Here is a 21745-nt window from a genome sequence, read left to right as displayed (position 1 = left end):
TTTATCCCTTTTTTTCCTGTTTCACATTGTCAATTATGTGTAGGGAAAATGGGAAGGTTAGGGGAAAGGTAATAAGGGAAAAGGAAAAAATGAATAAATGAATAAATGGAAATAAAGTATTTGTAAATAAGGAAATAATGAATAAATGGAAATAAAGTATTTGTAAATAAGGAAAGGAGAAGGGGAAAAAATGAGAACCAAGACCTGTCATGTAAAGGTACAAGATCCCAATGATGAATGTACTACTGTATACCCAAAATGTACCAATAAACTCGAGAAAAAAAAAAAAGAATTATAAGTTTCAACTGGGAAGTTTGTACCAAGGATAACTGAATTCTGTAAGAGAGCTCTAGGATGGAAGAATTTTCATTTTCTTCAGCACAAGTAGTCCTGTTGTTTAGTGGGGCTCACTCAGAGGGAAAAGCATTGATCTAAGTGTCCAGGCACCTGGTTTCTGGTTCCATCTGCCACTGTAATTTCATGACCCATAATAATAAAGACCCCTATGGCTCAGTTCTTTCATCTTAAGCATGTTCTCAAGTAATGAACCATTTTCTGAAATGCGTTTTCCCAGCTGAAAAATTCCTGCTTTCCAGAATCATAGGTTTTTCTTCCTTTTCTCTTTAATGTTGCTTTTTTTTATTATAAAAGCAGGTTTGGTAAATGTTTAGGGTTTCAGACTGCAAGGAAAACAATTTGTTTCTACCAATTACATTCTATTGCAATTAAATCTACCTCTTAAACTTCTATGACTGACAATAGTAAACCAAATACAGAAATACTTTATACTGTTATAGTTAAAGACGGTGAAAGACTAAGACAGGCAGTGTTTCCCACTAATGCAGAAAAATATATGCAGTATGAGCATATTAATACTTCCATCTCTACAAAGAAAGACTGGAGTAGTGGGGAAGGAATAGGAAAGGAAGGATAACACAGATCTTGGCATATGCTGTAAGGGAAACACTGGAATATTTATGATTGTTGGTTGTGTTTAATTTCTGATGCCGGTGGTTACGTGACTGGTTACTCTTGTGATGTTGAAACGCTGTTGGACTAGTGAAAATGATGGCACCATCCCAGGTTCAGACTGAGTTGGTCACAGGAACATTCTAGTGATTCTTCAGTTTCTCTGGGAGTACAGGTAATAGGGGAAAAAAGAAATATTTCTGTTGAGTTCATTCCATTATGAGAAGCGGAGTAGGACATTCTCAGTGCCCTGGGATAATCTGAGCATTACTGGTCCAGCTCATCCTTCAGGCTGGGCATCCGGATCCAAAAGTTTTTGGTGCCCTCAGGATGCAAAACTGGTCACACTAAAGGTACATAGGGTACTTGTAGTTAAATCTGTGGATGAAATGCGCTAGACCTAGTAATCACTTGCTCCCTGTACTAACCTCCATCCATTGTAACAGAATCAGCACTTCTTGAAGGAGACCAATGGAAGCAACCAGATCATTCCAACACCTTCAGCTACATCAGACCTTAACAATAAAACCCACAGTGAGAATTTTAAACAGGTATTTTGTGTCTTTATGTTTTATATACTACATAACAATAGGCTATGGAGGCAGCCTGAAGAGTTTGGGTTTAATGCTATGTCTCAGTGTGTGCTCATCTTTGTGTTTGCTTGTTTGAGAGCTTAGCACAGAGATGCATCAAAAAAGCCATCGTGTCTCTTCCTCGACACTGCTTTTTCCCCTGCATGTCAGTGGAGTAAATTCCTTTTCACATCTTGAAAGACAGTATGACTAGATTACCCTGAAACTGAAAAATAGCAGTCTGGGTAAGTCAAAGATGGATGGGTAGCAGATTGCTCCATAATGATGGCTAATTTTAACCATGGTAATTCTAAGAATGTTAGGAGGCATATCCTTAAAAACTAGGATTTTCTAAAGTCTAAAGACAAAAAGCAAGAAAAGAAAAAAAAAAGGATGCTGAGTTCAAAATCACATTAAAGAGAATAAAGGAAATCTTCACTAAGAAGAATTTCTGTTCATAGTTTAATGCACTTTAAGCCCTATAGTCATCATTCCTTTTTAAGTAGCAATCAGTACTAGAAGATGTCAATAAAAATAATTGGAGCTTGTACTAAATAATGCAATACTTGTTATAGTTTTGTTACATGAGCCAATTTAGTAATTGGTATTGTTCCTAAGGTAGTTTTGTTCTGACAGATTAGGTTAATGGGACTTTCCGTTAATAAACCAGCAGGCTTTCTGCCAGCAACGGAGGAAAACACTGGGTAATCAATTCCCAAACTCTTCCCTGTTTTTGAACCAGAGAGGAATCATGTAGGTAGTCCTCTTCTCTCTTTCCCCTCCTGCCTGAGACGACACCAGAGGGATAAACTGGGAACAATTTAGAGCATGAGGGACAAAGCAGAGACAGACAATTGATGTTCACAACCAGGAAAAGGAGTTTGCTTCAGTAACTTGACACAATAATGGTTGTTCCGTGCTATTTGCCTGCTTGCCTAATATGCATCTTTAGCTGGATTCTGCAACTTGCTTTATTTCTACTCTAGGATATCCTGTACCTTCATAACTCTTTAGAGGAGGTAAATAGTGTCCTAATGGTGTACCAGAGACAAAATGATCTTAAACTCAAGGGAATGAATGAAACACTCAGTAATGTTACCCAAAGAGTCAACCTGATAGAAAGTGATATGGTTGCTCTAAGCAACATAGAAAAGAGAGCAAATCTGACCTCCAGCATGGTAAGCTTTTTAGATATTTTTGTGATATATCTGTGTTGCATTGTTTTGTCTGTACCTAGGCGACATTCCACCACCTTTTGAGAATAGTCTTCTGGCATATTTGAGAGGCTACACATTTGTGTTATGCTTAATCCATGTCTGCTTTAATCCTTACACTAGTTCTGTAATGTGAATAGCACAGGTGGTGCCAGTCCAGATTTAGAAAGGGAGATATTGAGTGGTCAAGATGCTTGCCAAGGCCTCACCCCAAGTGGTTGGCAGAGATGACAGGTCTGTTATGCTGCAGTGGTCCATCTGGTGGGAGGCTCTGGCACATATTTCCAAAGGGACATCTTGATATTTTCTTTCTCAAAGTATTAGAAGTGGGAGCAATGACAGTGACCATTACCAAAAAAAAAAAAATCTTTTGCCATTTTTTAAGCCTGAGCTTGCCTTTCAGATTTACCCTACTTCTGTCTGCTAGTTAAGAGGAGCTCTTTGTATATAATGTCAAGAAATCTATTTAAACCAGATCAGGTCAGACCAGATCAACTTACAAGGTCATTGAGTCCAACCATCATTTTACTTATAAGGAAACTAAATGACCTAATAAGTGGCCAACCCTACAGTTTACTAGTTTTCATGTTCTTATGAATAGAATGTCTTTTACCTTTTATATATACATTACAATAGGATACCTGTAGATTATTTTTAATAGCTTTAAGCCTCACCTTAAAGATTTCATACACTGGGGCTGGGGACTTAGCTCACTGGCTCTGCGCCTGCCTCATAAGCATGAGGTCTTAAGTTCAATCCCCAGTACCAAATTTTTTTTTAAATTCTTTTTTTTTTTTTAATAGAAACCAAACGCATTTTTTTAAAGTAGAAACCAAATGCAAGAAATTGTACTGTAAGTTCAAGTAACCACCAAAGCTGGAAGCAGACTCAAAAGGAGAGTCAACATATGGCAAGGAATATTTGAACTGGCTCTGCCATGGAGGAGCCCTGGCAAGTTGCCTAGATGTGGTTTTGAATGGTGGAATAGGAAGACCTGTCCTCTTCCCTTTTCCCCTTGTGCTTTACAATGGTGTGTAATTTACTACAAAGCCAGAAAGATTTAAGGCGCTCTATTTGGTGGGGTGGGTACCGGAGTTCGAACTCAGGACCTTGTGCTTGCAAGGCAGACAGCGGAACCACTGAGCTAAATCCCTGGCCCAAAGGATGACTAATTTTTTTTTTTTTTTTAATGGTACCAGGGATCAAACTTGGGACCTTGCACTTACAAAGCAGGCGGCAGAACCACTGAACTAAATCCCTGGCCCCTAAAGGAACTCTTATTTTTAAAAGGCCTTTTCAACTCAGCTAAGCTAAGTAGGAGCTAGGAACCTTGAATGATTTGATGAATATTATGTCTTGAAAGTTTTCAAGGTTTATTGTGAAAACTTACCACCTCTAAACACTCCCCTTACTGTCCCTGTCCTCCCTGCTTTATTTTTCTCCAGGGAAAATAATATCCATGTGTCCTATTGTTACTTCTGAAATCATCATGCCCAGCCTGACTCTGCCTTTCATACTTCACAGTTTGTTTGTTTGTTTGTTTGTTTTTGGTACCAGGGATCGAACTCGGGACCTTGCACTTGTGAGGCAGGTGGCGGCACCACTGAGCTAAATCCCCAGCCAACTTCAAAGTTTTAAAGTTTGTTACTGAAAATACCAGAACTACCAGAAGCACCAATTTTCCATTTTATATCTTTTTTTTTTTTTTTTCACCTGGGATCGAACTCAAGTCCTTGTGCTTGGAGGCAGGCAGCAGAGCCACTGAGCTAAATCCCTAGCCCTTCATTTTCTATGTTGTGGCCTTCTTCCTCCTTTTCTCCCATTCTCCCACTTCTTTGTCATTTCTGTTGAAAATGGCCTGAGACCCTTTAAATAAGCTTGACCAGCCAAATGTGGCGGCGTGCGCCTGTAATTGCAGCACTCATGAGGCTGAGGCAGGTAAATCATTGCAAGTTCAAGGCGAGCCTGGGATATATAGTAAGTTTAGGGTCAGCCAGAACTACATAGTGAGACCCTGTCTTCAAAAAACCTTGACCACTTTGTTTTAATGTACTAGATGTCAACCAACTTTTAATCATTGTCTTTAATCTTTCCCTCTTGTTCTTTTTGCCCTCTAAGATGGGTGATAGAGCTGCCACTCTGAAACAGGAATCTTTGGATCAAATAACCAACAGAACTAATATAAAAACCCAAATCATAAAGGTAAATAACAGGTGCCTTACCCAGAAGTAAAAGTCAGTTTATCAATTATAAGTCTGATAAGTGCTACAAAGGAAAAGCATAGAGTATGATGTGAGGGTTAACAGAAGTCAGGGAGGCTGCCTTCAGAAAATAACGTTTAAACTTAAGTTTTATCTGTACTAATGATGGGACAAATGCATAGATAATCTAAAAATGGTGTCCAACCTCATTGGTATCCAGTCATCTCCTATGTTTAGGTTACACTCTTAGTATATTTCTAGTCCATTTAAACTTTAGACAGTTCCCTTCACCCCATATCGACCCAGACATATTGTAAATATAAAATCTGTGATATGCTTTGATATACCAGGAAAGAAAGTTTGATTGCAACATTCTTTGATTGGAGTACCATTTAATATTGTAAGTCCTGGGCTAAGATAAAGGAGAAGTCAGGAGATTGTAACTGAGTGACTAAAATGTTAACTGATAATGCACATTGCATTTGAGAAATGCAGAAGAAATGAACTTAGACTAGAACCACAGAACAAGAAGCTTTTGATATAATGCTTTCTATCTTTATCTTTTTTCATACTTGGCAACTTTGGATTTATTCTCTTGATAAAGTCATATATTTAAGGTTTTAATGCATCATAAGCTGGACTTTTGAGTTTTATAGCTACTTGTGCAACTTTTTGTAAATGCCACTTAGAGAATGACAAGAAATAAATGTTAAGCACAAAAAAAGTAACAGTATTAGAAAAATAGTGATTTCAAGAGTTAGTTCACATTTTTTAACAGTAAATATCAGAACACAATACCAGTGTACATATCTGGCTAAATTTCTTGGCTTTACTTTCAACCCTTATATGTTTTTAATACATCCTGATGTATCAGTCCCTTTGTCCTACGAGGTACAGTTTCCCCTTACCATTAATGCCTCAAGGGTTTAGTACCTAGTTTTCATTACATATATCCACAATGGAGCTTCCTAAATAAACCAGACCTATTATACAGTAACTATTAGCGTAGAAATAAAGATAGGAGGGAGACATATTGAATAAAAGAAATGTGAGATGAGCTCCTGTCCTAATAAATGCAGGATTGAGCCTTTTCACAATAGTGTGAGCAGTTAGAAACTAGCCTCAGAAAAACTAGACATCTCTCTTTTTACAGTTAAATGTATTTTTATGTGCCACTCTGGATCATCCTGGGACTAAGGCAGAGTCTACGAGGGAAACGTTTTAAAGTTATAAGGAAGTAAGACTTTGAATTAGAAATATCACTGTTTCTTTATGTTAATGATACTTGCTACACTAGTTGAATCATCATCATAGGGAACAGGGAAGATTGGGGATATTCATGGTTTGTTTGGGTTCCACTGCTTTTTTCTTTTTCAGGTGGTAAAAGCACACAGCTCTGCCTTAGGAGATCCAGTCACAAAGTGATGTGAGAGATTCAGGACAGTTATTTAGTTAGTGTGAAATAGCTCCTAGACAACAGTATCCTCCTCATTTAGGAAATGGGTATCTCACAGACACTTGAGCAAGGGTACATTTCCTTTACTGCTGACCATGCATGCCTCCCCCATCAGCCAAATGTTCACAGTGAATCAGATCATCTGGAGCATAATTTTCCGTTAAGGGTCTGGCTAGATACTCATCAACACTGAGCACCAAAGGTATCTCTAGTATTTGCTGATTCATTCCTTCATTGCCTTTAGAAGAAACCTCCTGAAGGTCAAGCACTATATGCTAAATAGGCCCTAAGAACACAGTGGAGATTGAGGTAAGTCTTACTTTACCTTAAACCTTCTTTGATCTTTGTTTTGGGCAGAAAGAAGATAGTTCGAATTCTCAGGTATCCAAGCTACGAGAGAAGCTGCAGCTGATCAGTGCTCTCACAAACAAACCTGAGAGTAACAGGCCTCCAGAGACTGCAGATGAAGGTAAGCACTGGGCTTGCTTCTGAATATTTCACGCAGGCTTGGGAAGCTTGCCTCCCACACAGGGAGCGGGGAAGGTGTTCCAGCAGCACTGATCGAACGGAGTGAATGATGCCTGAGTGCACCGAGATGAAGCTGATGCCCTTTGCTTTCATTTAGAAAAAGCCCATTTTGTACATGATTTGTACTCTAGTCTATTAAGGGAAGAATGGGTAATGTTTAGCTGGAAATAGACTTCTCCATGCTGTCTGCATCCAATTATAAGCAAAAACATTATTGTCATAGTGTATATTAAACTAGTTTTAAATGTTGTTTATAGGAGTCTTTTCATCTCTGTAAGTGCATAAAATTTACTTAAAAATAAATATTAGTCCTCTAATATTAGCCCCTAAAATAATGTTATTATATTAACATATAATTATGGCCTTATTGGGTTGGAAGGGCACTTGGCTCTAGGTAAGGGATATAACTAATCAGTATTAGCAGATGCATTAACTTAAATTGATTTAGGCCCTATGAGGGCATAACAAAAGCACTGGACTGTGTTGACCTTGACCCCTCCTGGAAGTATTTTTCAGTTTTGGAAAAGCAGTACAGCTACCTTGAATTTTTTTGGGTAGGAAAGAGAACTATAGTGAGAGACCTTCTTCTAACACAAGGCTACATAATCTTACAGCAGCACTCTTCTAGAATCAGCTTGTCTGGTAGCACGTTATCCCAGAGCAGACTGACTACACATCTCACAAGGTGTCAAAAGATCTTTCAAATCCAAAGATTATGTTGTCACTTCATAGTTTAAACTACTACCATTTAAATGTGTACAATACTAACTTATACTATAGCTCGAGTATCCCTTATCAAAAATATTTGTGATGGAAAGTATGTCAGATATCAGATCTTTTCTGATTTTTGGAATACATCCACATACATAATGAGATACCTTATGTACATAGCCTGATGATGATTTCATATAGTATATAGTGCACCTTCATTTTGACTACAACCCATCACATGAGGTTATGTGTGAAATTTTCTATTTATGTCATATTGGTACTCAAAAAGTTTAGGTATTAGAGCATTTCAGATTTCAAATTTTTTAATTAGAGGTGCTAATCTTATACAATAAACTCTAACAGGATTGCCTCTTCAAACCTGAATGTAATATTGATTCATCTTCACTTACCCACAAACATATATATCTTAATCCAAGACTTTAATTTTATATAATAACTATGCAACTTAATTCTCAACAGTTTCTCTTAAATTACGTACATATGCAATTGCCCTAAAAGATAGCCTTTAATACTAGCTTAATTTGGTGTTAGATTTGATTATACTAAAAGTGTATGTGTTTGTTACAGAGCAAGTTCAGAGTTTCACATCAAAGCCATCATCCTTGCCAAAATTTTCACAATTTCTTGGAGACCAAATTGAGAAAGCTGCCCAATTCAGACCTATCTCCCTACCAGGAATTTCTAGCATTGCAGGTAAATTTGTGTGCTGTGAGATAAAGGTGGGAATGTTCAAAATATTAACTTTTTAATGTTTTTAACTTATAAGAAGATATATAACATTAAGTACTTCTTCTGAATGCTCAATATGCATCATGCCCTGTTAACCATCCTGTGAATATAATTCATGTATTATACCCATTTTTTTCCCCTCATTGAGTTTATTGGTACATTTTAGGTATACAGTACAGTTACATTCATTATTGGGATCTTGTACCTTTACATGACAGGTCTGGTTCTCATTTTCCCCCTTGTCCGTGCCCTCCCTTCACCCCTTCTCCCCTCCCCCTTTACAAACACTTCATTTCCATTTTTTCATTTTCTTATTTTTTTCTTTTCCCTTATTAGCTTTCCCCTACCCTTCCCACTTCCCTACACCTTTAGCCCCTTTCTTCCTATTTCACATGGTCCATTATATCATTAGGGTTTTATGTACTATTATACTTTATTCACGCCAGAGAAACTATTCGGTATTTACACATGTGTGACTTATTTATATACCATTTTACTGATAGGAAAATACCTAAGACCAAGTAGCAAATAATTGGTTGAGCAGAATTTTCAGTCTGAGACTGGCTGTCACAAAAGATTGCACTATTAACCAGAGAACCATATTATCTCTATAATTGTCCTTTAGGGTCTTCATTCACCTCATTGGGCCACATGCAAAGTTATAATGATGCAGTATAAGATACAATCTCAAATTCTTTCCTCAAGGATATTATAGTCTAGTGTAGAAGGCATAAAGACAAAAACAATATTGTGATATTAGCAAAATAAAATGAAATTTGACCCTGTTTCTCCAGTCCAAATCTGGACAATAAAATAAATATTAGTAGGAAAATATTAGCAAAATAAATATTAGTAGGAAGGACATAATTCACAGAAAAATGTTTGCTTTGTTTCCAGTAGTGTCATCTATTCATTGCAATGTTGAGACCTCTTGATTTTGCATTTGCTAACTTCCTGCAAAAAAAAATTACCCATTCCTGTCTACCTACCTTTCTTCACTTCAGCCTAGATACCATTTTATCAGGAAACATTACCTTCCACGACCAGAGTAGGCTTCTCCTGTGTGCTGTTACATTTTGTGGTTGCCCTATTTAGCACTTGTCACTCTTGTAATTTCCTGGGGAGATAGAAAATTTAACTTCCATAGGTAAGGTTTATGTCCTCCTGATCACTCCCAGACACAGTGCCTGGTACACATGAATATTTGTTAAATGCATGAATGAATTAATGACAGACTGCAGTTAATGTTTGAAGCATAAAACAGGCAAGATTTATATTCCCATCTAAATGCGATTACTTTTTTTCCCTATCTCTGATTTTTTTTTTTCCTTTCTGTTCTCTATGTAGGGGAGAGTATTGTGTTCAAAGGCAACACAAGTTGCCTCCTCCCACTTTCCATTATTACATCATGAACTGATAAAAATGAATGAGGAATGATTATTATATTAAAGAATAGCAGTCAACATTTGTACTTCAGATCTCACTGTAGGCCTCAGGTACTTTTGCAGTGACTTAAGGCAGCAATCATTTTTTATTTGAATACTGCTATCGAGTATTATATAAACTCAAGCCATGAAAAAAAAAATGATCTAGCCACTGGGTAGCAGGCATTGGGAAGAAGCAGCTCTACCTGCTTTTCTGGCTGTCATAGTGCTTTTGAGGTTTTACTAGCTGCATTGCTGGGCCTTTGACTGAAGTGAGAGTCAAGCCCTATTCAGAAGGTGTTTACAAGAACTTGTTGATGGACTGGAACTGGTTTTCCTCCCTTCAGGCCATTTTAATTCTTCCTGAGTATCAAGAAGAAATGAAGAAAAGAAAATAATTTAGGAAGTTTTTTAAAGAAACATAGGTCCCATTGACCTTCAGTATTAGACACTAAATCCTCTATTTGATTATGGAGATAAAATGAAGTCCTTTTTTAAATGTTATGGACTCTTGGTAGACATACTCTAGTCATATTGAGTGAAATAATGCCTGGGGAATAAAAATGATACAGGTCAACTGGTAATATTGCTCTCTTTCTTATCTACCAAATTTTTTAAACTATAGAGAGAGTGAGAAAATATAGCTCTCTGCTTTTTTAAGAATTGAGATATAATTCACATACCATAATAGCGTTTCAAAATGTATAACTGGGCCTGGGATTTAGCTCAGTGTTTCTGCTGCTTGCCTCACCAGCTCAAGGACCCAAGTTCAATACCAAAAAACAACAAAAAAAAAGTATAACTGAGCAGTTTTTAGTATACTCAATTGTACAACTGTCACCAGTATCTAATTCTACAATTTCATCACCCCACCACAAAACTGCCTATTAGCCAGGCATGGTGGCACATACCTAGGATCCCAGCACTTAACAGGCTGAGGCAAGAGGATCGCTGTGAGTTCAAGGCCAGCCTGGGCTACATAGTGAGTTCAAGACTGACCTGAACTACACAGTGAGACCCTGTATCAAAAAAAAAAAAAAAAAATTCTGCCAATTAAACAATCACTCCCCACTTCCTTCTGCTCCTACCTCCTGGCAACCACTGTCCATATAGATTTGCCTTTTGGGTTTGTTTCATATAAATGACTCATACAGTATGTGAACTTGAGTATGCTTCTTTTAGCATAATGTCTTCATGGCCTATTCATATTGTAGATGAATAATATTCCCTTGTATGGACATTATTTTATTCATCCATTCCTCAGTTGAATATTTGTGTTTTTTCCACTTTGAGGCTATTAGGAACAATGCTGCTATGAACATTAGTGTACAGGTTTTTATATAGATATATGTTTCATTTCCTTTGAGTATATACCTAGCAATAAAATTGTTGGGTCATATTATATGTCTTGAGGAACTGCCAAGGTATTTTTCCAAGTAGCTAACCATTTTACATTCTTATCACCAATATAAGACGAATCTATCCAATTTTTCTATATCCTCACCAATATTTTTTGAAGATGAAATGGCATTTCATCAGTCTTAAAGGCCCTGCTCCTTGATCTGCTTAATTTCTGGATTCAAAGCGACAATGTCACATATTAGAAAGAGCACTAGGAAAAATAAGAAAACATACTCGGTCTATATAGAGTTATGTAAGAGTTATATGACCTTCAGTAAGTTACTTTCCTTTTTAAGCTTTGGTTTTCCTATCAAAATTCAGAAAACTGTGAATCTTGGGGATTGTTACTGCTTTATGGACTTCAAGACATTCCTCCAGTTTCTGCTCAGCCATCTACCAAGAAATCTCACACTCACCATAGTCTCTCTCATAGGCTAAATCTTATGAATAGGTCTCTGTGTTCTTTTCCACCCTTTCAGCATTGAATAAAATCTATCTAGAATAAAATCTAAACAGAAGGCCCTGGACACAGAGAAAGCCAATCCATGAATGTTTTCCATGACTGTCCGGCACTTATGCTATTTGCCAAGGATAATGTGATACAATATTCTCATTCTTACAGAATCAAAACTCAGTCTTGGGCCGGGGATTTAGCTCAGTGGTTCCGCCGCCTGCCTTGCAAGCACAAGGACCTGAGTTCGATCTCCGGTACCAAAAAAAAAAAAAAAAAAAAAAAAAACCTCCGTCTTAATTTAGTGAGATCCTAAATGTTGCCTTTGTAAAACAAAATCTGCAAAGTAGCTTTTCTTTTAGTTCTTTAAATTCATTTGAGGTTACTTTTAAGTACATTTAGCTGTATGTATAGATACACATCTTTTGTAATTCCTTTTTGACAGATCTTCAGGATTTATTCCATAAGACTGGCCAGGACGTGGATGGGAAGCTGACCTACCAGGAAATTTTGAACTCCCTAGGTTCTGCCATACCCGAACCAGAGAATTTGAGAGCATTTGATTCCAATGGAGATGGAAGATACTCGTTCCTAGAGCTAAGAGTAGCTTTAGGTGTCTAACTGTATCAGGCATATTTTAGAAATAGATATATACATACTGTGGACAACTTAAAATCTACTTGCTAACAAAAACTTACCCATCAGCCCTCACTCTTTCAAACTACTGTAGCAGACATTGCCACCTTTTAACTTGTTTGAAAAAGCTATATAAAAAGTTATTTTTTTAAAAAAAAAGAAAAACATTTTACATATAATACAGTGTTCGATTTCCTGAAGCTAGAATGATCTTACATTTTAAAATTGTTAGGAAAAAAAATAAAGCCCTTTTTTTCTTTTCTTTTCTTTTTCTTTTTTTTTTTTTTTTTTTTTGAGGGAAGGAGACCTTATCTTTTAAAACTGGAAAATGTGTATATAGAGAGAATAAGCCACCTTTATATTTCATATAAATTTGCCTTAAATTAGCTGCACTTTATAGAGATTCAGAAAATGTCTTTTCTTTAAAAGATAAGCCTTTTCTGTTTGTAAATATTTAAAATGAATGAAAGATTATGCATATTGTGTGGAAAGTAGGGAAAATGGTTTTGAACGGGATGTGAAAAATGACTTGTTATTAAAAATCACTATTCTGATCTGGTAGCTACTGAAACTGTTCACATCTCCTTACAGCAATCCTCAAAAGCCCTGGTGCTGCCGTGGGGTTTGGCATAAAGGGTAAGGGCATGGATGCTGTAGGGATAGTGCCAGCCCCAGGCTTAGTAGAGTTGTGGGGATTTTTGTTTTAAATTCTCCTTCAGGGTTTATGAACATAAAACCTTATCCAGTGAGGAGCTATAGCCCCCCTTCCCAAGCAAGCTAAATGATCTTCTCCTAGCCACCCTACGCTCAAGTCTATCTTAATGCTATAATTGGAGCCAGGTATGGTGGCACACACCTGCAATCCCCTCACTTGGGAGGCTGAAGCAGGATTATCATGAGTTGAGACCAGTCTGACATAGTAAGAGCCTGTCTTTAAAAACAAACAAGCAGAATAAGTTATATTTGGCTCCTTACTTCAGTACTGTCTCCATTCTGAATGGCAGTCACTGTCTTAGACCGACCACCCAAAGCGTTAGAGGGAAGCTGTGCTTCTGATTTTGACCCAGAAAACCATACCCTTTGGGATTTTATAAAAGAATCTGATATATTGCTTGGTGGGATAACTAAGGCCAAAGAGATAAAATAAACCTGAAATCATATTCAAGTTTCCTTATAATTTTCAGGTCTATCACAGGCAGGCCTGGAGCAAGAGCCTTCACATGATGGTAACAAATTTTTTTTCAAATCTAATACAAGCAAGTACAATATTTTTCCCTTTAAATATTTGTGTAAACCTGACACAAAAGGCCCCTGGACTGGAAGGAGTAATACCTCCATATCACCTTAGGTTGACTTGGACTTGCTGTGTTGTTCCTAGAAGCAGTCTGAGCAACACAAAAGAAAATCTTTACAGAACTTAACACTGATATAGATAAGTCAGGGAGAAACTAGAGAGGCTCTCAGACTTCTTTAGTAAAGATCATTTCCATTTAATTTTGTCCAAGTTGCCCTGTCATCCATGGATGTAGTCCAGTACCCTTAAACATTTAAATCCCATTTTTTTCTTTACTTACATTACATTCAGTTGATGTTGGCTAACCTTAAATTCTTTCTAGAAGTCTTAAAATTTAGTTAAAGCAAGACCAAGTTTTTTCTGCTTATCTCATTTTGGCTTATATTTCTCTTTTTAAACTTTTTTCCTTAACATTTTCCTTGCCTATTTCACTTTCTTGGAAGAATTAAATTATAATTTTAAATTAGTCTGGCACTTTTGTAACTTGAAGATAACTTGCTCTTCTGGCTGCCTTCCATGCACCCCTTTCTTTTTTAATATATACACCCTTACAGTTTTGTAACAACCAATAAAATTCTAGCAATAAATTGACTTATACTGCTATATTTGTATATATTGTACCATAAATAGTATGCCTGTACCTGGAAGGTATTTTTTTGAAAACTGATTTATATGAAATATACTTGAGGGTAATGTAGCTTGTCCTTTTTAGTTTCAAGTTCTTATTCAAGGCAGATACTTTCAGGACACCTTAACTCTTTGTGGTATGTACTTTTCTTTTGCATCCAGTAACTATCCATAAAAGTTTTGTGCGGTTCTTTGGTTTTTGTGTTTTACTTTCTCTTCTAAAATCCCACCTCAAGCCTGTCTCCCAGCATCACCACAGAGCCATGTGTGATGCCATTCCCACCCCACCAAGTCTTCCGTAGACATCCATGCTGCACTCAGGCCTTTGTCGTCCTGCCTGAGAAGCTGCCATATCTCCTGGAAGGAGGTAGGTATCCAGATCTCCTTTGTTCACAGTTGAGCAAAGACACTGACTTAAGAGCCCCAGAAGCCCACCACTCATTGTTAATTAGGAATTTTCATTTTTATGTTGTCCTCATTTAGCCTGTGTCTTGTTACTGTAGTCAGGCCTCACCTGTCACATCTCAGCTCTGAGACAAAGATTGAGTAGTGGTGGTGAGTCTGGCTTTGGTGAATCCTTTTACTTTTTCAGTCTGGTAGTTCCTACTGCTTCTCTAGTTTCCCAAAGCACTGCTTCTTGATTCTTTTGTTCTGTGGCCTTGTACTCTCTAGCATAATGTGTATGTAAAGAAGTTCCCCACAAGTCAAAAGAGGCAAATAGTAGTATAGAAAGAGAAAAAAAAAAAAAAAACAAAGGAAGAAAGTACCTGGCTTCAAGATGACTGTAGTGTTGTCTGAAGGCCAGAAGGGTGCTTGACACTCAGGAATGGGTCTGATCAGCAAAGCAGAGGAGTGGACACCTTTCCCCTGCCATTAGCTGTTACCCTTCCCTTGCAGTTTTCTTTCTTTGCAGTTGCTGGACATAACCTTCTCAGCCTCTGCTTGCTAGTCCTGCTGGTCACAGTTGAGGATTTTGACTGTAATGGACTCATACTCTTAACTGCCTGTTGAGTTGTTTTTAGTGACAGCTTTTGTTTGCTACACACCTCATTGGCTTGCTTGTCAGCACCAGCTAGATGTGTGGTACCTTCTTTCATATCCAAACCAGAACACATTTGGGTATTCCTGAGAATTTATAGAGCGTGTATTTGTTATAAGAACCTAACCTACCTTTTCATTTTCTCATATTAAGAAATGTAAATCTACTTTGTTTTAGTGAGGTTATTTTGGTAATGCATAAGCAATTTTGGTTTTGTTTAGAGAGTAAATTCAAGGTTTCCATAACTTGATTCAGCTTTGCTTATTTCATATCAATAGTACAGCCATTTTATCTAAATAAAACATTTCTTTTTTTCTCTCACTGTGTCTGAATAAAAGCCTTCCCCCTCCCACTGATTATTAGGGGAAAAAACTTTGTTCCCTATTTTTGGACTCTCTCTTCCTTTTGTTTGGTTCGGTTTGGTACCAGGGATTGAACTTGGGTCCTTGCACTTACAAGGCAGGTGGTGGCCCACTGAGCTAAATTCCAGGCCCTCTCTTTTCCTTTTGAAAGCAAGGAGTAACAAATGGTGGACAAAAAGTAATGTTCAAGAATCTGCCTTATTTGGAGAATATATTTGGATTGCAATACTTGGCTTGAAGAAGTGAAGGCTGCAAGGCTTTGGCTTTATGGATCTGCAGAGTGGGAAGGAGCAAGATAAGGGAAGAGTGATCCCCTGACCTCCAGTTAAGCCTGTTTTATATTTAGAGATTTGATATAATAGCAAGTTTGCAAGAAAAAGGCTTTAAATCGATTGCTAGAGAGGCCGTATGATGGGGCTGAGGCTTTTTCATATAAAAAAACTAACTCCACATGTTTAGTAGGTCCTAGGAACACATACATACTCTCTGAGTGGCCTTTCCCCTATACTTAGATTATTTACAAGTGTAATGAAAGGATTCACTCATTCTCAAAGTAAAAGGGAGAAATGTATATTCTGTGACAGAGCCAAACTTTTTTTTTTTTTTGGTGCTGGCGATCAAACTCAGGACCACTCAGGACCTTGTGATTATGAGGAGTGGTGCCACTGAGCTAAATCCCTACCCTGAAAACTTTCTTTAAACAGGGAACAAATAGATAGTATTACCTTTGTCATTATAAGACTGTTATACTTTATAAGACTTATAAAAATTTTATAAGACAAAAATTATTAATATTCCTTTATAGCAGATCTTAATTTATGGGAGGCCATGGAGCTCTAAGAAAGATAAGCAATAGATGTATTTCTACACATAATTTTACTCCCTCCAAGCCAATGTGTGTACCAAGTTGTTGATACCCTATACACACTAAAGCATTCACCAGGTACATTCTAATGACACAGGATTAGGGAAGAAATACCATGGGCTGTGGTGAAAAGATCAGGAACTTTGATCCCTGGCAGATGTAAATTGGAGAACTGGCTCTGCAACATAAAAAGAATATGCCCTGTACCCTCAAGAACCTGTCACTTCATCTGTAAGAGGAGGCTTACAATAGCCATGTGTCAGTATTCTTGTGAGTCTTAGAAACAATGTACAGAGATGACCACCTACAAATCCATACATCATAGATATCAGCTATTCAAGCCCTTAGTGTCCTCTGGCTCACAGGTCTCATAAAGACTTGTTTGCCCACTAACAGCCACTATGGACCTCCATACCTTTGTGCTAGGCAAGAGCAGTGTCTTTGGGAACAGGCCTAGGGCCTAGCTTAATATTGAATTAGGCCTTGGGCTTAATATTGAATGGAGGAATCGCATCCTTCTACAAGTACTGGTTCAGTATGTCCCCCCACAGCCAACCTTTGTATTTGGTGAGACCTTGCAGCTTAGTTTGCAAAGTGCCTGACTCCCTGAGCCAAACACAGGAAAGACACCCTCCTGACAGCAAATGACACACAAGAGAACCTTAAACTTTTTTTTTTTTAATCTTCAAAATGTGACACCCAGATGGGTGCTGATCTCTGTATCAGTACCACCTCCCTGAAGTAAGCTCCATTTTCTATTCTGCCCTCAGGAGCTGTAGCTACCAGTGAAAGGAGGCTAGACTTCTGCAGCAAAAAGTCTGGCATTGAAGCTCTTTGCCCTGTGGGCCAGTGCAGGGAGGGAATGGAAGTGGATATTCCTTTCAGGATGCTTGGCCAAAGGGTAGGAGACAGAGTGGCTCAGGATGGGAGGCAGGCTGTAGAGTGTTAGTGCACAAGGTGCCTCTTGAAAGATGAGGATTGGGAGTGGGGAGCTGGGCTGGGGCTGCAGCATCAGGGAAGATATGGGCTGTTGTGGTGCCACCAGAGTGGGTTGCAGAGGATCAGGATCCTCCATCTTGGGATTGCTGTATTGGACAGGGTAGTTCGTGTCTTCAGGGATATCCAACTTGCAAGAAGGCTCAGGATTCTGGACGTCAGTCTCGGGCTTGGCAACAGCAGGGACAGGGCCTGTATTGATGGCTACATTCATCCCATACTGCCGATGCTTGTTGATCCAGTACAACAGTGCGCTATAGGTGAACGTGGCAGCTCTCATCACCTCAACCCACTGCTGAGCACGCGCTTTCCGCCATACAGTCTTCTTCCATTGCAGAAAGATAATGCAGCTGCCCGTGATCACAGAACACAGACCCAGGAATCCAAAATACAGCAACACCCACACTACAGCAAGGAGAAAGAAAAAAAAAAAGCTGAGCTGTTTCTCAGTCATCTCTTTGACCCACTTGTCAATCACTCCTTCCACTAAACCACATTTTCTCCATCTGTCCCTCCTTCCTCATAGACTTGTTACATCATTCTTTTCATCAGTCAAAGCTGGATGCCCAGGGAGCTTAAGAGGCTACTGTAGCACTTTACAGATAAGGAACCCCAGATTTTGAGGTAGCATGACCTGCCTAGGTGCAGTAAGACCTCTGGGATCCCAGCCCAGGATCCATCCAATCCATGGTACTGAGAAGCCTCAGTAAGGGCAAGGAACTTCAGTTCAACAGTTCACGGGGATACCAGTATATCTCCTGTGGTTTGGGAGAGCACAGTCTCTGCCTTGAAGGAATCCTCAACCTCCTAGAGGAGACTACCTCTTAACTGTTTAGCACTCCAAGTGGGCAGCCACCACCCCATCAATGCAATGGATCCTCCCTGAGTGTCCCTATGCCTAAGGGCACAAGCCAAAAGACAGGAATTAGAGGGACTCTTACTATCAGAGACACTCGGATGCTGTTGGAAATTCATAAAGTTTAGCGTTGGTTCCTGGCCTGTGGCTGTTGGAATTGGGAACTCACCCACTCATCCCTCTACCAATGGGAGTCTTCAGAAGGTTCAGGACCCATTGTTCCCTAATGGAGGTTACCAGATTCTGAGCCCTGAGCATTCTAGGGGTGGTGCTTATTAAGTGGTCCTGAGTTAATGGAAGAAAGGTACTCCATCCAGTGGCATCTTGTGGTCAAGGTAAATGTTCATTACTTCTGCCAGAGACTGGTCCACCAAAGAATTACCTCCCCACAGGTTTTAGTTTGGCTTCTTGGCACCATTTAATTACTCCTGTCTTTATAGTTCCCTAGTGTATAACTTGGGACAGCATTTAGCACAAAGTTTTCCCCCAGGGTCCACTTCCCTTGCCTCTCCTACATCACTGGCCCTGCTTTTCAGTCTTCTTTACTGGTTTCTCTTCTTTTGCCTGATCTCTAAAGGTTGGCATGCCCCAGAGCTCTGTCCTTAGCATTCTATCTACATTTACCCCTCAGTGATCTCATCCACACTATGACTTTAAATATCATTTTATATCTCCAGCTGGAACACACCTCAGAGTCTCATTTACCCAACAGCCTGGTTGACATCCCTCCTTGCCACTCTATTATCATGAATTAATGTGTCCAAAACAAACTCCTATGATCCCTTCTCCAAAATCTAGTCTACTTGTATCCTTCTTGATCTCTAAATAGCAACTCTGTCCTTCCAGTTCAGTTAAAAAACCTGCATGTCATCCTTGACTCCTTTCATTCTATCATACTCATACTTAGCAAAATTTTGAAACTTTTTGTTTAAAATACACCCAAAATCTGACCACTTTTCCAACACTATAACATTAGCCCCTTGGATCAGTGATCTCCAGGTACAATAACCAGTTATCTTGTTTGACCATGACTTGAAAGGATTCTCAGTACCGGAGACCCTTGCAGTTGGGTTCCAGTACCCAGTATACATTGCAGGCCTGAGGAAAAAAATACACTAAGAGACAGAACTAAGAGAGAGAAAGCAGGGTGCCAGGACAACCAATGCCAATGCAACTTATGAAGGTGCTGGCCAGCCCCAGGCATTGACGTTTATTGGTAATCAATTGGGGTAAAGGAAAGCTATGTGCAGTTTCTATGGAAAGTAATGTAAACAAGGCTTATAAAGGACAAAACAAAGCATTCTCGAATTAGGAATAGAATAGACAAGATATATAGTTGTAATTAGAATGTTGTCCTCCTAGTAAGATTTTGGTTGTGGAAATGGAATTTGGGTGCAAGTTCATCTGATCTTGGCAGTGGCATAGACTTCGGCCAGACTCACTTCTCAAAACAAGCCAATTTTGAGATTAACTCTTTACAGCCTGCTTTTGGATTTAATATTACCATTCTTTGCATTCAGGCCATGGAGTCTTCAATGCTAAAACCAAGAAAGTCCTGGTTCAATAAGAGAGGACTTTTTGGTGTCAACATTGAAAGTGCTTATTATGTATAAAGTATGTAAACTTAGCCAGGTAGTGGTAAGAGGATAAAATACACGTTGATACTGTGGATTCTGTGTTTAATATTACACTGGTATCTAAATATCTTCATCTTTTTAGATTTAAGTTTCAAAGGAAAAAATACAGTTTTTAAAGCAAGAAAAGTCCTGGGTGAACAAGGACAAATTAGACATTTGGAAGAGTTTCCATCTTTGCTCCACAGACCCTAAATCCCACTAGTAGAAAGGATGATCCTTTTAAGAGTAGTACATATTACTCTTCTGCTCAAAACCTATAGTGACTTCTAATCTCACAGATTAAAAACCACCAATTTGAACAATCTAACCAACTCTCTCACACCTCCTTAGTCTTCTACTGATGTTCCCCTCATTCATCCAGATACAATAACCACTTTGCTGTTCCTTAAGCAGGGTAAGCAAATGTTCCTGCACTGGAGCCTTGAATTTGCTGTTCACCTTAACTGTAAGGCTTTTCCCCCATATACCCACACAGATTTTTCCTTCATTTCCTTCAGGTCTCTGCTTGAGTGTCCCCTTACTTATATCTCTCTTACCCTACTTTGTTTTCCTTCATCTCTCACTCCACTGGAATGTAATCTCCATTAGTTAATGTAAAAAGGGATCTAAGAATTTTTATAATGAAAACTGCCATAAAGATAATAGGGTAAAACAATGGGACATAATTAGGGTAAAAAATAGACTGTAAAAGGATGGAGGGGTCCATCAAGAAAAGTTCCTTTAAGGTGCTGATGTGTAAACTGAGCCCTAGTTGAAAATGAGGTATTCATGTGTAAATCTGAGCAGAGGAAATAGTGCAAAAATCCTGAGCCAAACACAGGGAAGCACACTTGGAATTTATGGTCTTCCCCTGCATTGCTCTTAGGACAGGGCAGGTTTCACTTCCATGAGTTGACTAAACAGAGTTGGAGGCTCTCTCCCTGGCTCAGGAGGGTCAGGTAAGACCTGAACAAGGACTTCTATGTAAGGCAAACATTTAATGACTCCCTTACACAGGGTCCACTCATGCTGGTAGCAGGTGAGCCACAGAAATGGTGATGTTATTGTCCCTGATCTCATAAATTCACACACCTGGTTCAAGAAGTGAAGATGGCGATATTTGGGTTAAGAGGAGGAGACCATTCCAGGGGGGAGGTGGCTGAAAAAAGATTGGTCAAAGACCATTCTTGATGTCTCTTTGGGGAGAAGGTAAGTTCAGTTTGAACCCATCTCCATTTAGATGCGAAGAAATCGAGGGAAACAAGGCACTAGAAGCAGCTGGCATCTTGAAATGAGCTCATCTCGGGAAGAACTCCGACAAATCACTCTCTCAACCTGTTTGCTCAAATGTAAATTATTGTGATAACCGCTTTATAAGATATGAAGCCGATAAAGTGTTCTGCACAGCAACCTCAATAAACAGATGCTGTAATAGTGATGACAACTGGTGAGCCAACCTTTAATGCGGAAGGATGGACTGCTACTGCTGGTGTCAAATGAATTTAAAAGGAAGCAGGCTCCGTGAGGACCCAAAGGACCGACCTGTCTTTCCAGGGGCCACTTGGCGCGCAGAGGCTGCTGGTCTCGAGGGGGAGGAAGTGATCCCAGCAGGCTCCCGGGACTAAGCGTCTAGTATTAACACATCGGGCTGCTGGAGCTCACACGGGGGTGGGAGCGGGGAGTCCCTCCAACTCCCGTCCCCCTGCCCCTCACTCCACCTCGCCCCTCTCCAGAGCCCGGAACTTCGGGTGTGCGGAACCTCGGTGGCGAGGCGCGG

General features: G+C 39.0%; 2 protein-coding genes across 7 annotated transcripts in view; one reads left to right on the top strand and one right to left on the bottom strand.

Annotated features, from left to right (window-relative positions):
* Efcab14 (EF-hand calcium binding domain 14) overlaps positions 1–14578 on the top strand; it is a 39303-nt gene extending 24725 nt beyond the window's left edge. Inside the window, exons 6-11 of one of the 4 annotated variants that reach the window (XM_010610246.2) lie at positions 1416–1520; positions 2528–2719; positions 4874–4957; positions 6770–6881; positions 8240–8365; positions 12123–14578. In XM_010610246.2, coding sequence (XP_010608548.1) covers positions 1416–1520; positions 2528–2719; positions 4874–4957; positions 6770–6881; positions 8240–8365; positions 12123–12298 — 795 coding nt within the window. In that variant the 3' untranslated portion in view covers positions 12299–14578. The remainder of the gene's footprint in view (positions 1–1415; positions 1521–2527; positions 2720–4873; positions 4958–6769; positions 6882–8239; positions 8366–12122) is intronic. The other 3 variants (XM_010610249.2, XM_010610248.2, XM_010610250.2) reach the window with 3 other exon arrangements.
* Positions 14579–17213: 2635 nt separating this feature from the next.
* Tex38 (testis expressed 38) lies at positions 17214–21575 on the bottom strand. 3 transcript variants are annotated; one of them, XM_010610244.3, is made up of 2 exons: positions 21511–21575; positions 17214–17901 (listed from the first exon to the last, which is right to left on the bottom strand). In XM_010610244.3, the coding sequence occupies exon 2, from the start codon at positions 17774–17776 to the stop codon at positions 17297–17299; it is 480 nt and encodes a 159-aa protein (XP_010608546.1). In that variant the 5' UTR covers positions 17777–17901; positions 21511–21575; the 3' UTR covers positions 17214–17296. The 3 variants fall into 3 exon arrangements, with proteins under 3 accessions (XP_010608546.1, XP_010608547.1, XP_010608545.1); XM_010610245.1 differs by lacking the exon at positions 21511–21575 and adding an exon at positions 21061–21076; XM_010610243.1 differs by lacking the exon at positions 21511–21575 and adding an exon at positions 18438–18534.
* Between the last annotated feature and the right edge of the window lie 170 nt (positions 21576–21745).

The sequence above is a fragment of the Fukomys damarensis genome, unplaced genomic scaffold, assembly GCF_012274545.1.
Source record: "Fukomys damarensis isolate Sample0158 unplaced genomic scaffold, DMR_v1.0_HiC HiC_scaffold_23, whole genome shotgun sequence".
NCBI classification, from domain to species: domain Eukaryota; kingdom Metazoa; phylum Chordata; class Mammalia; order Rodentia; family Bathyergidae; genus Fukomys; species Fukomys damarensis.
The sequence above is the reverse complement of the archived record's forward strand: the minus strand, read 5'-3'. Positions and strand labels throughout refer to the sequence as shown.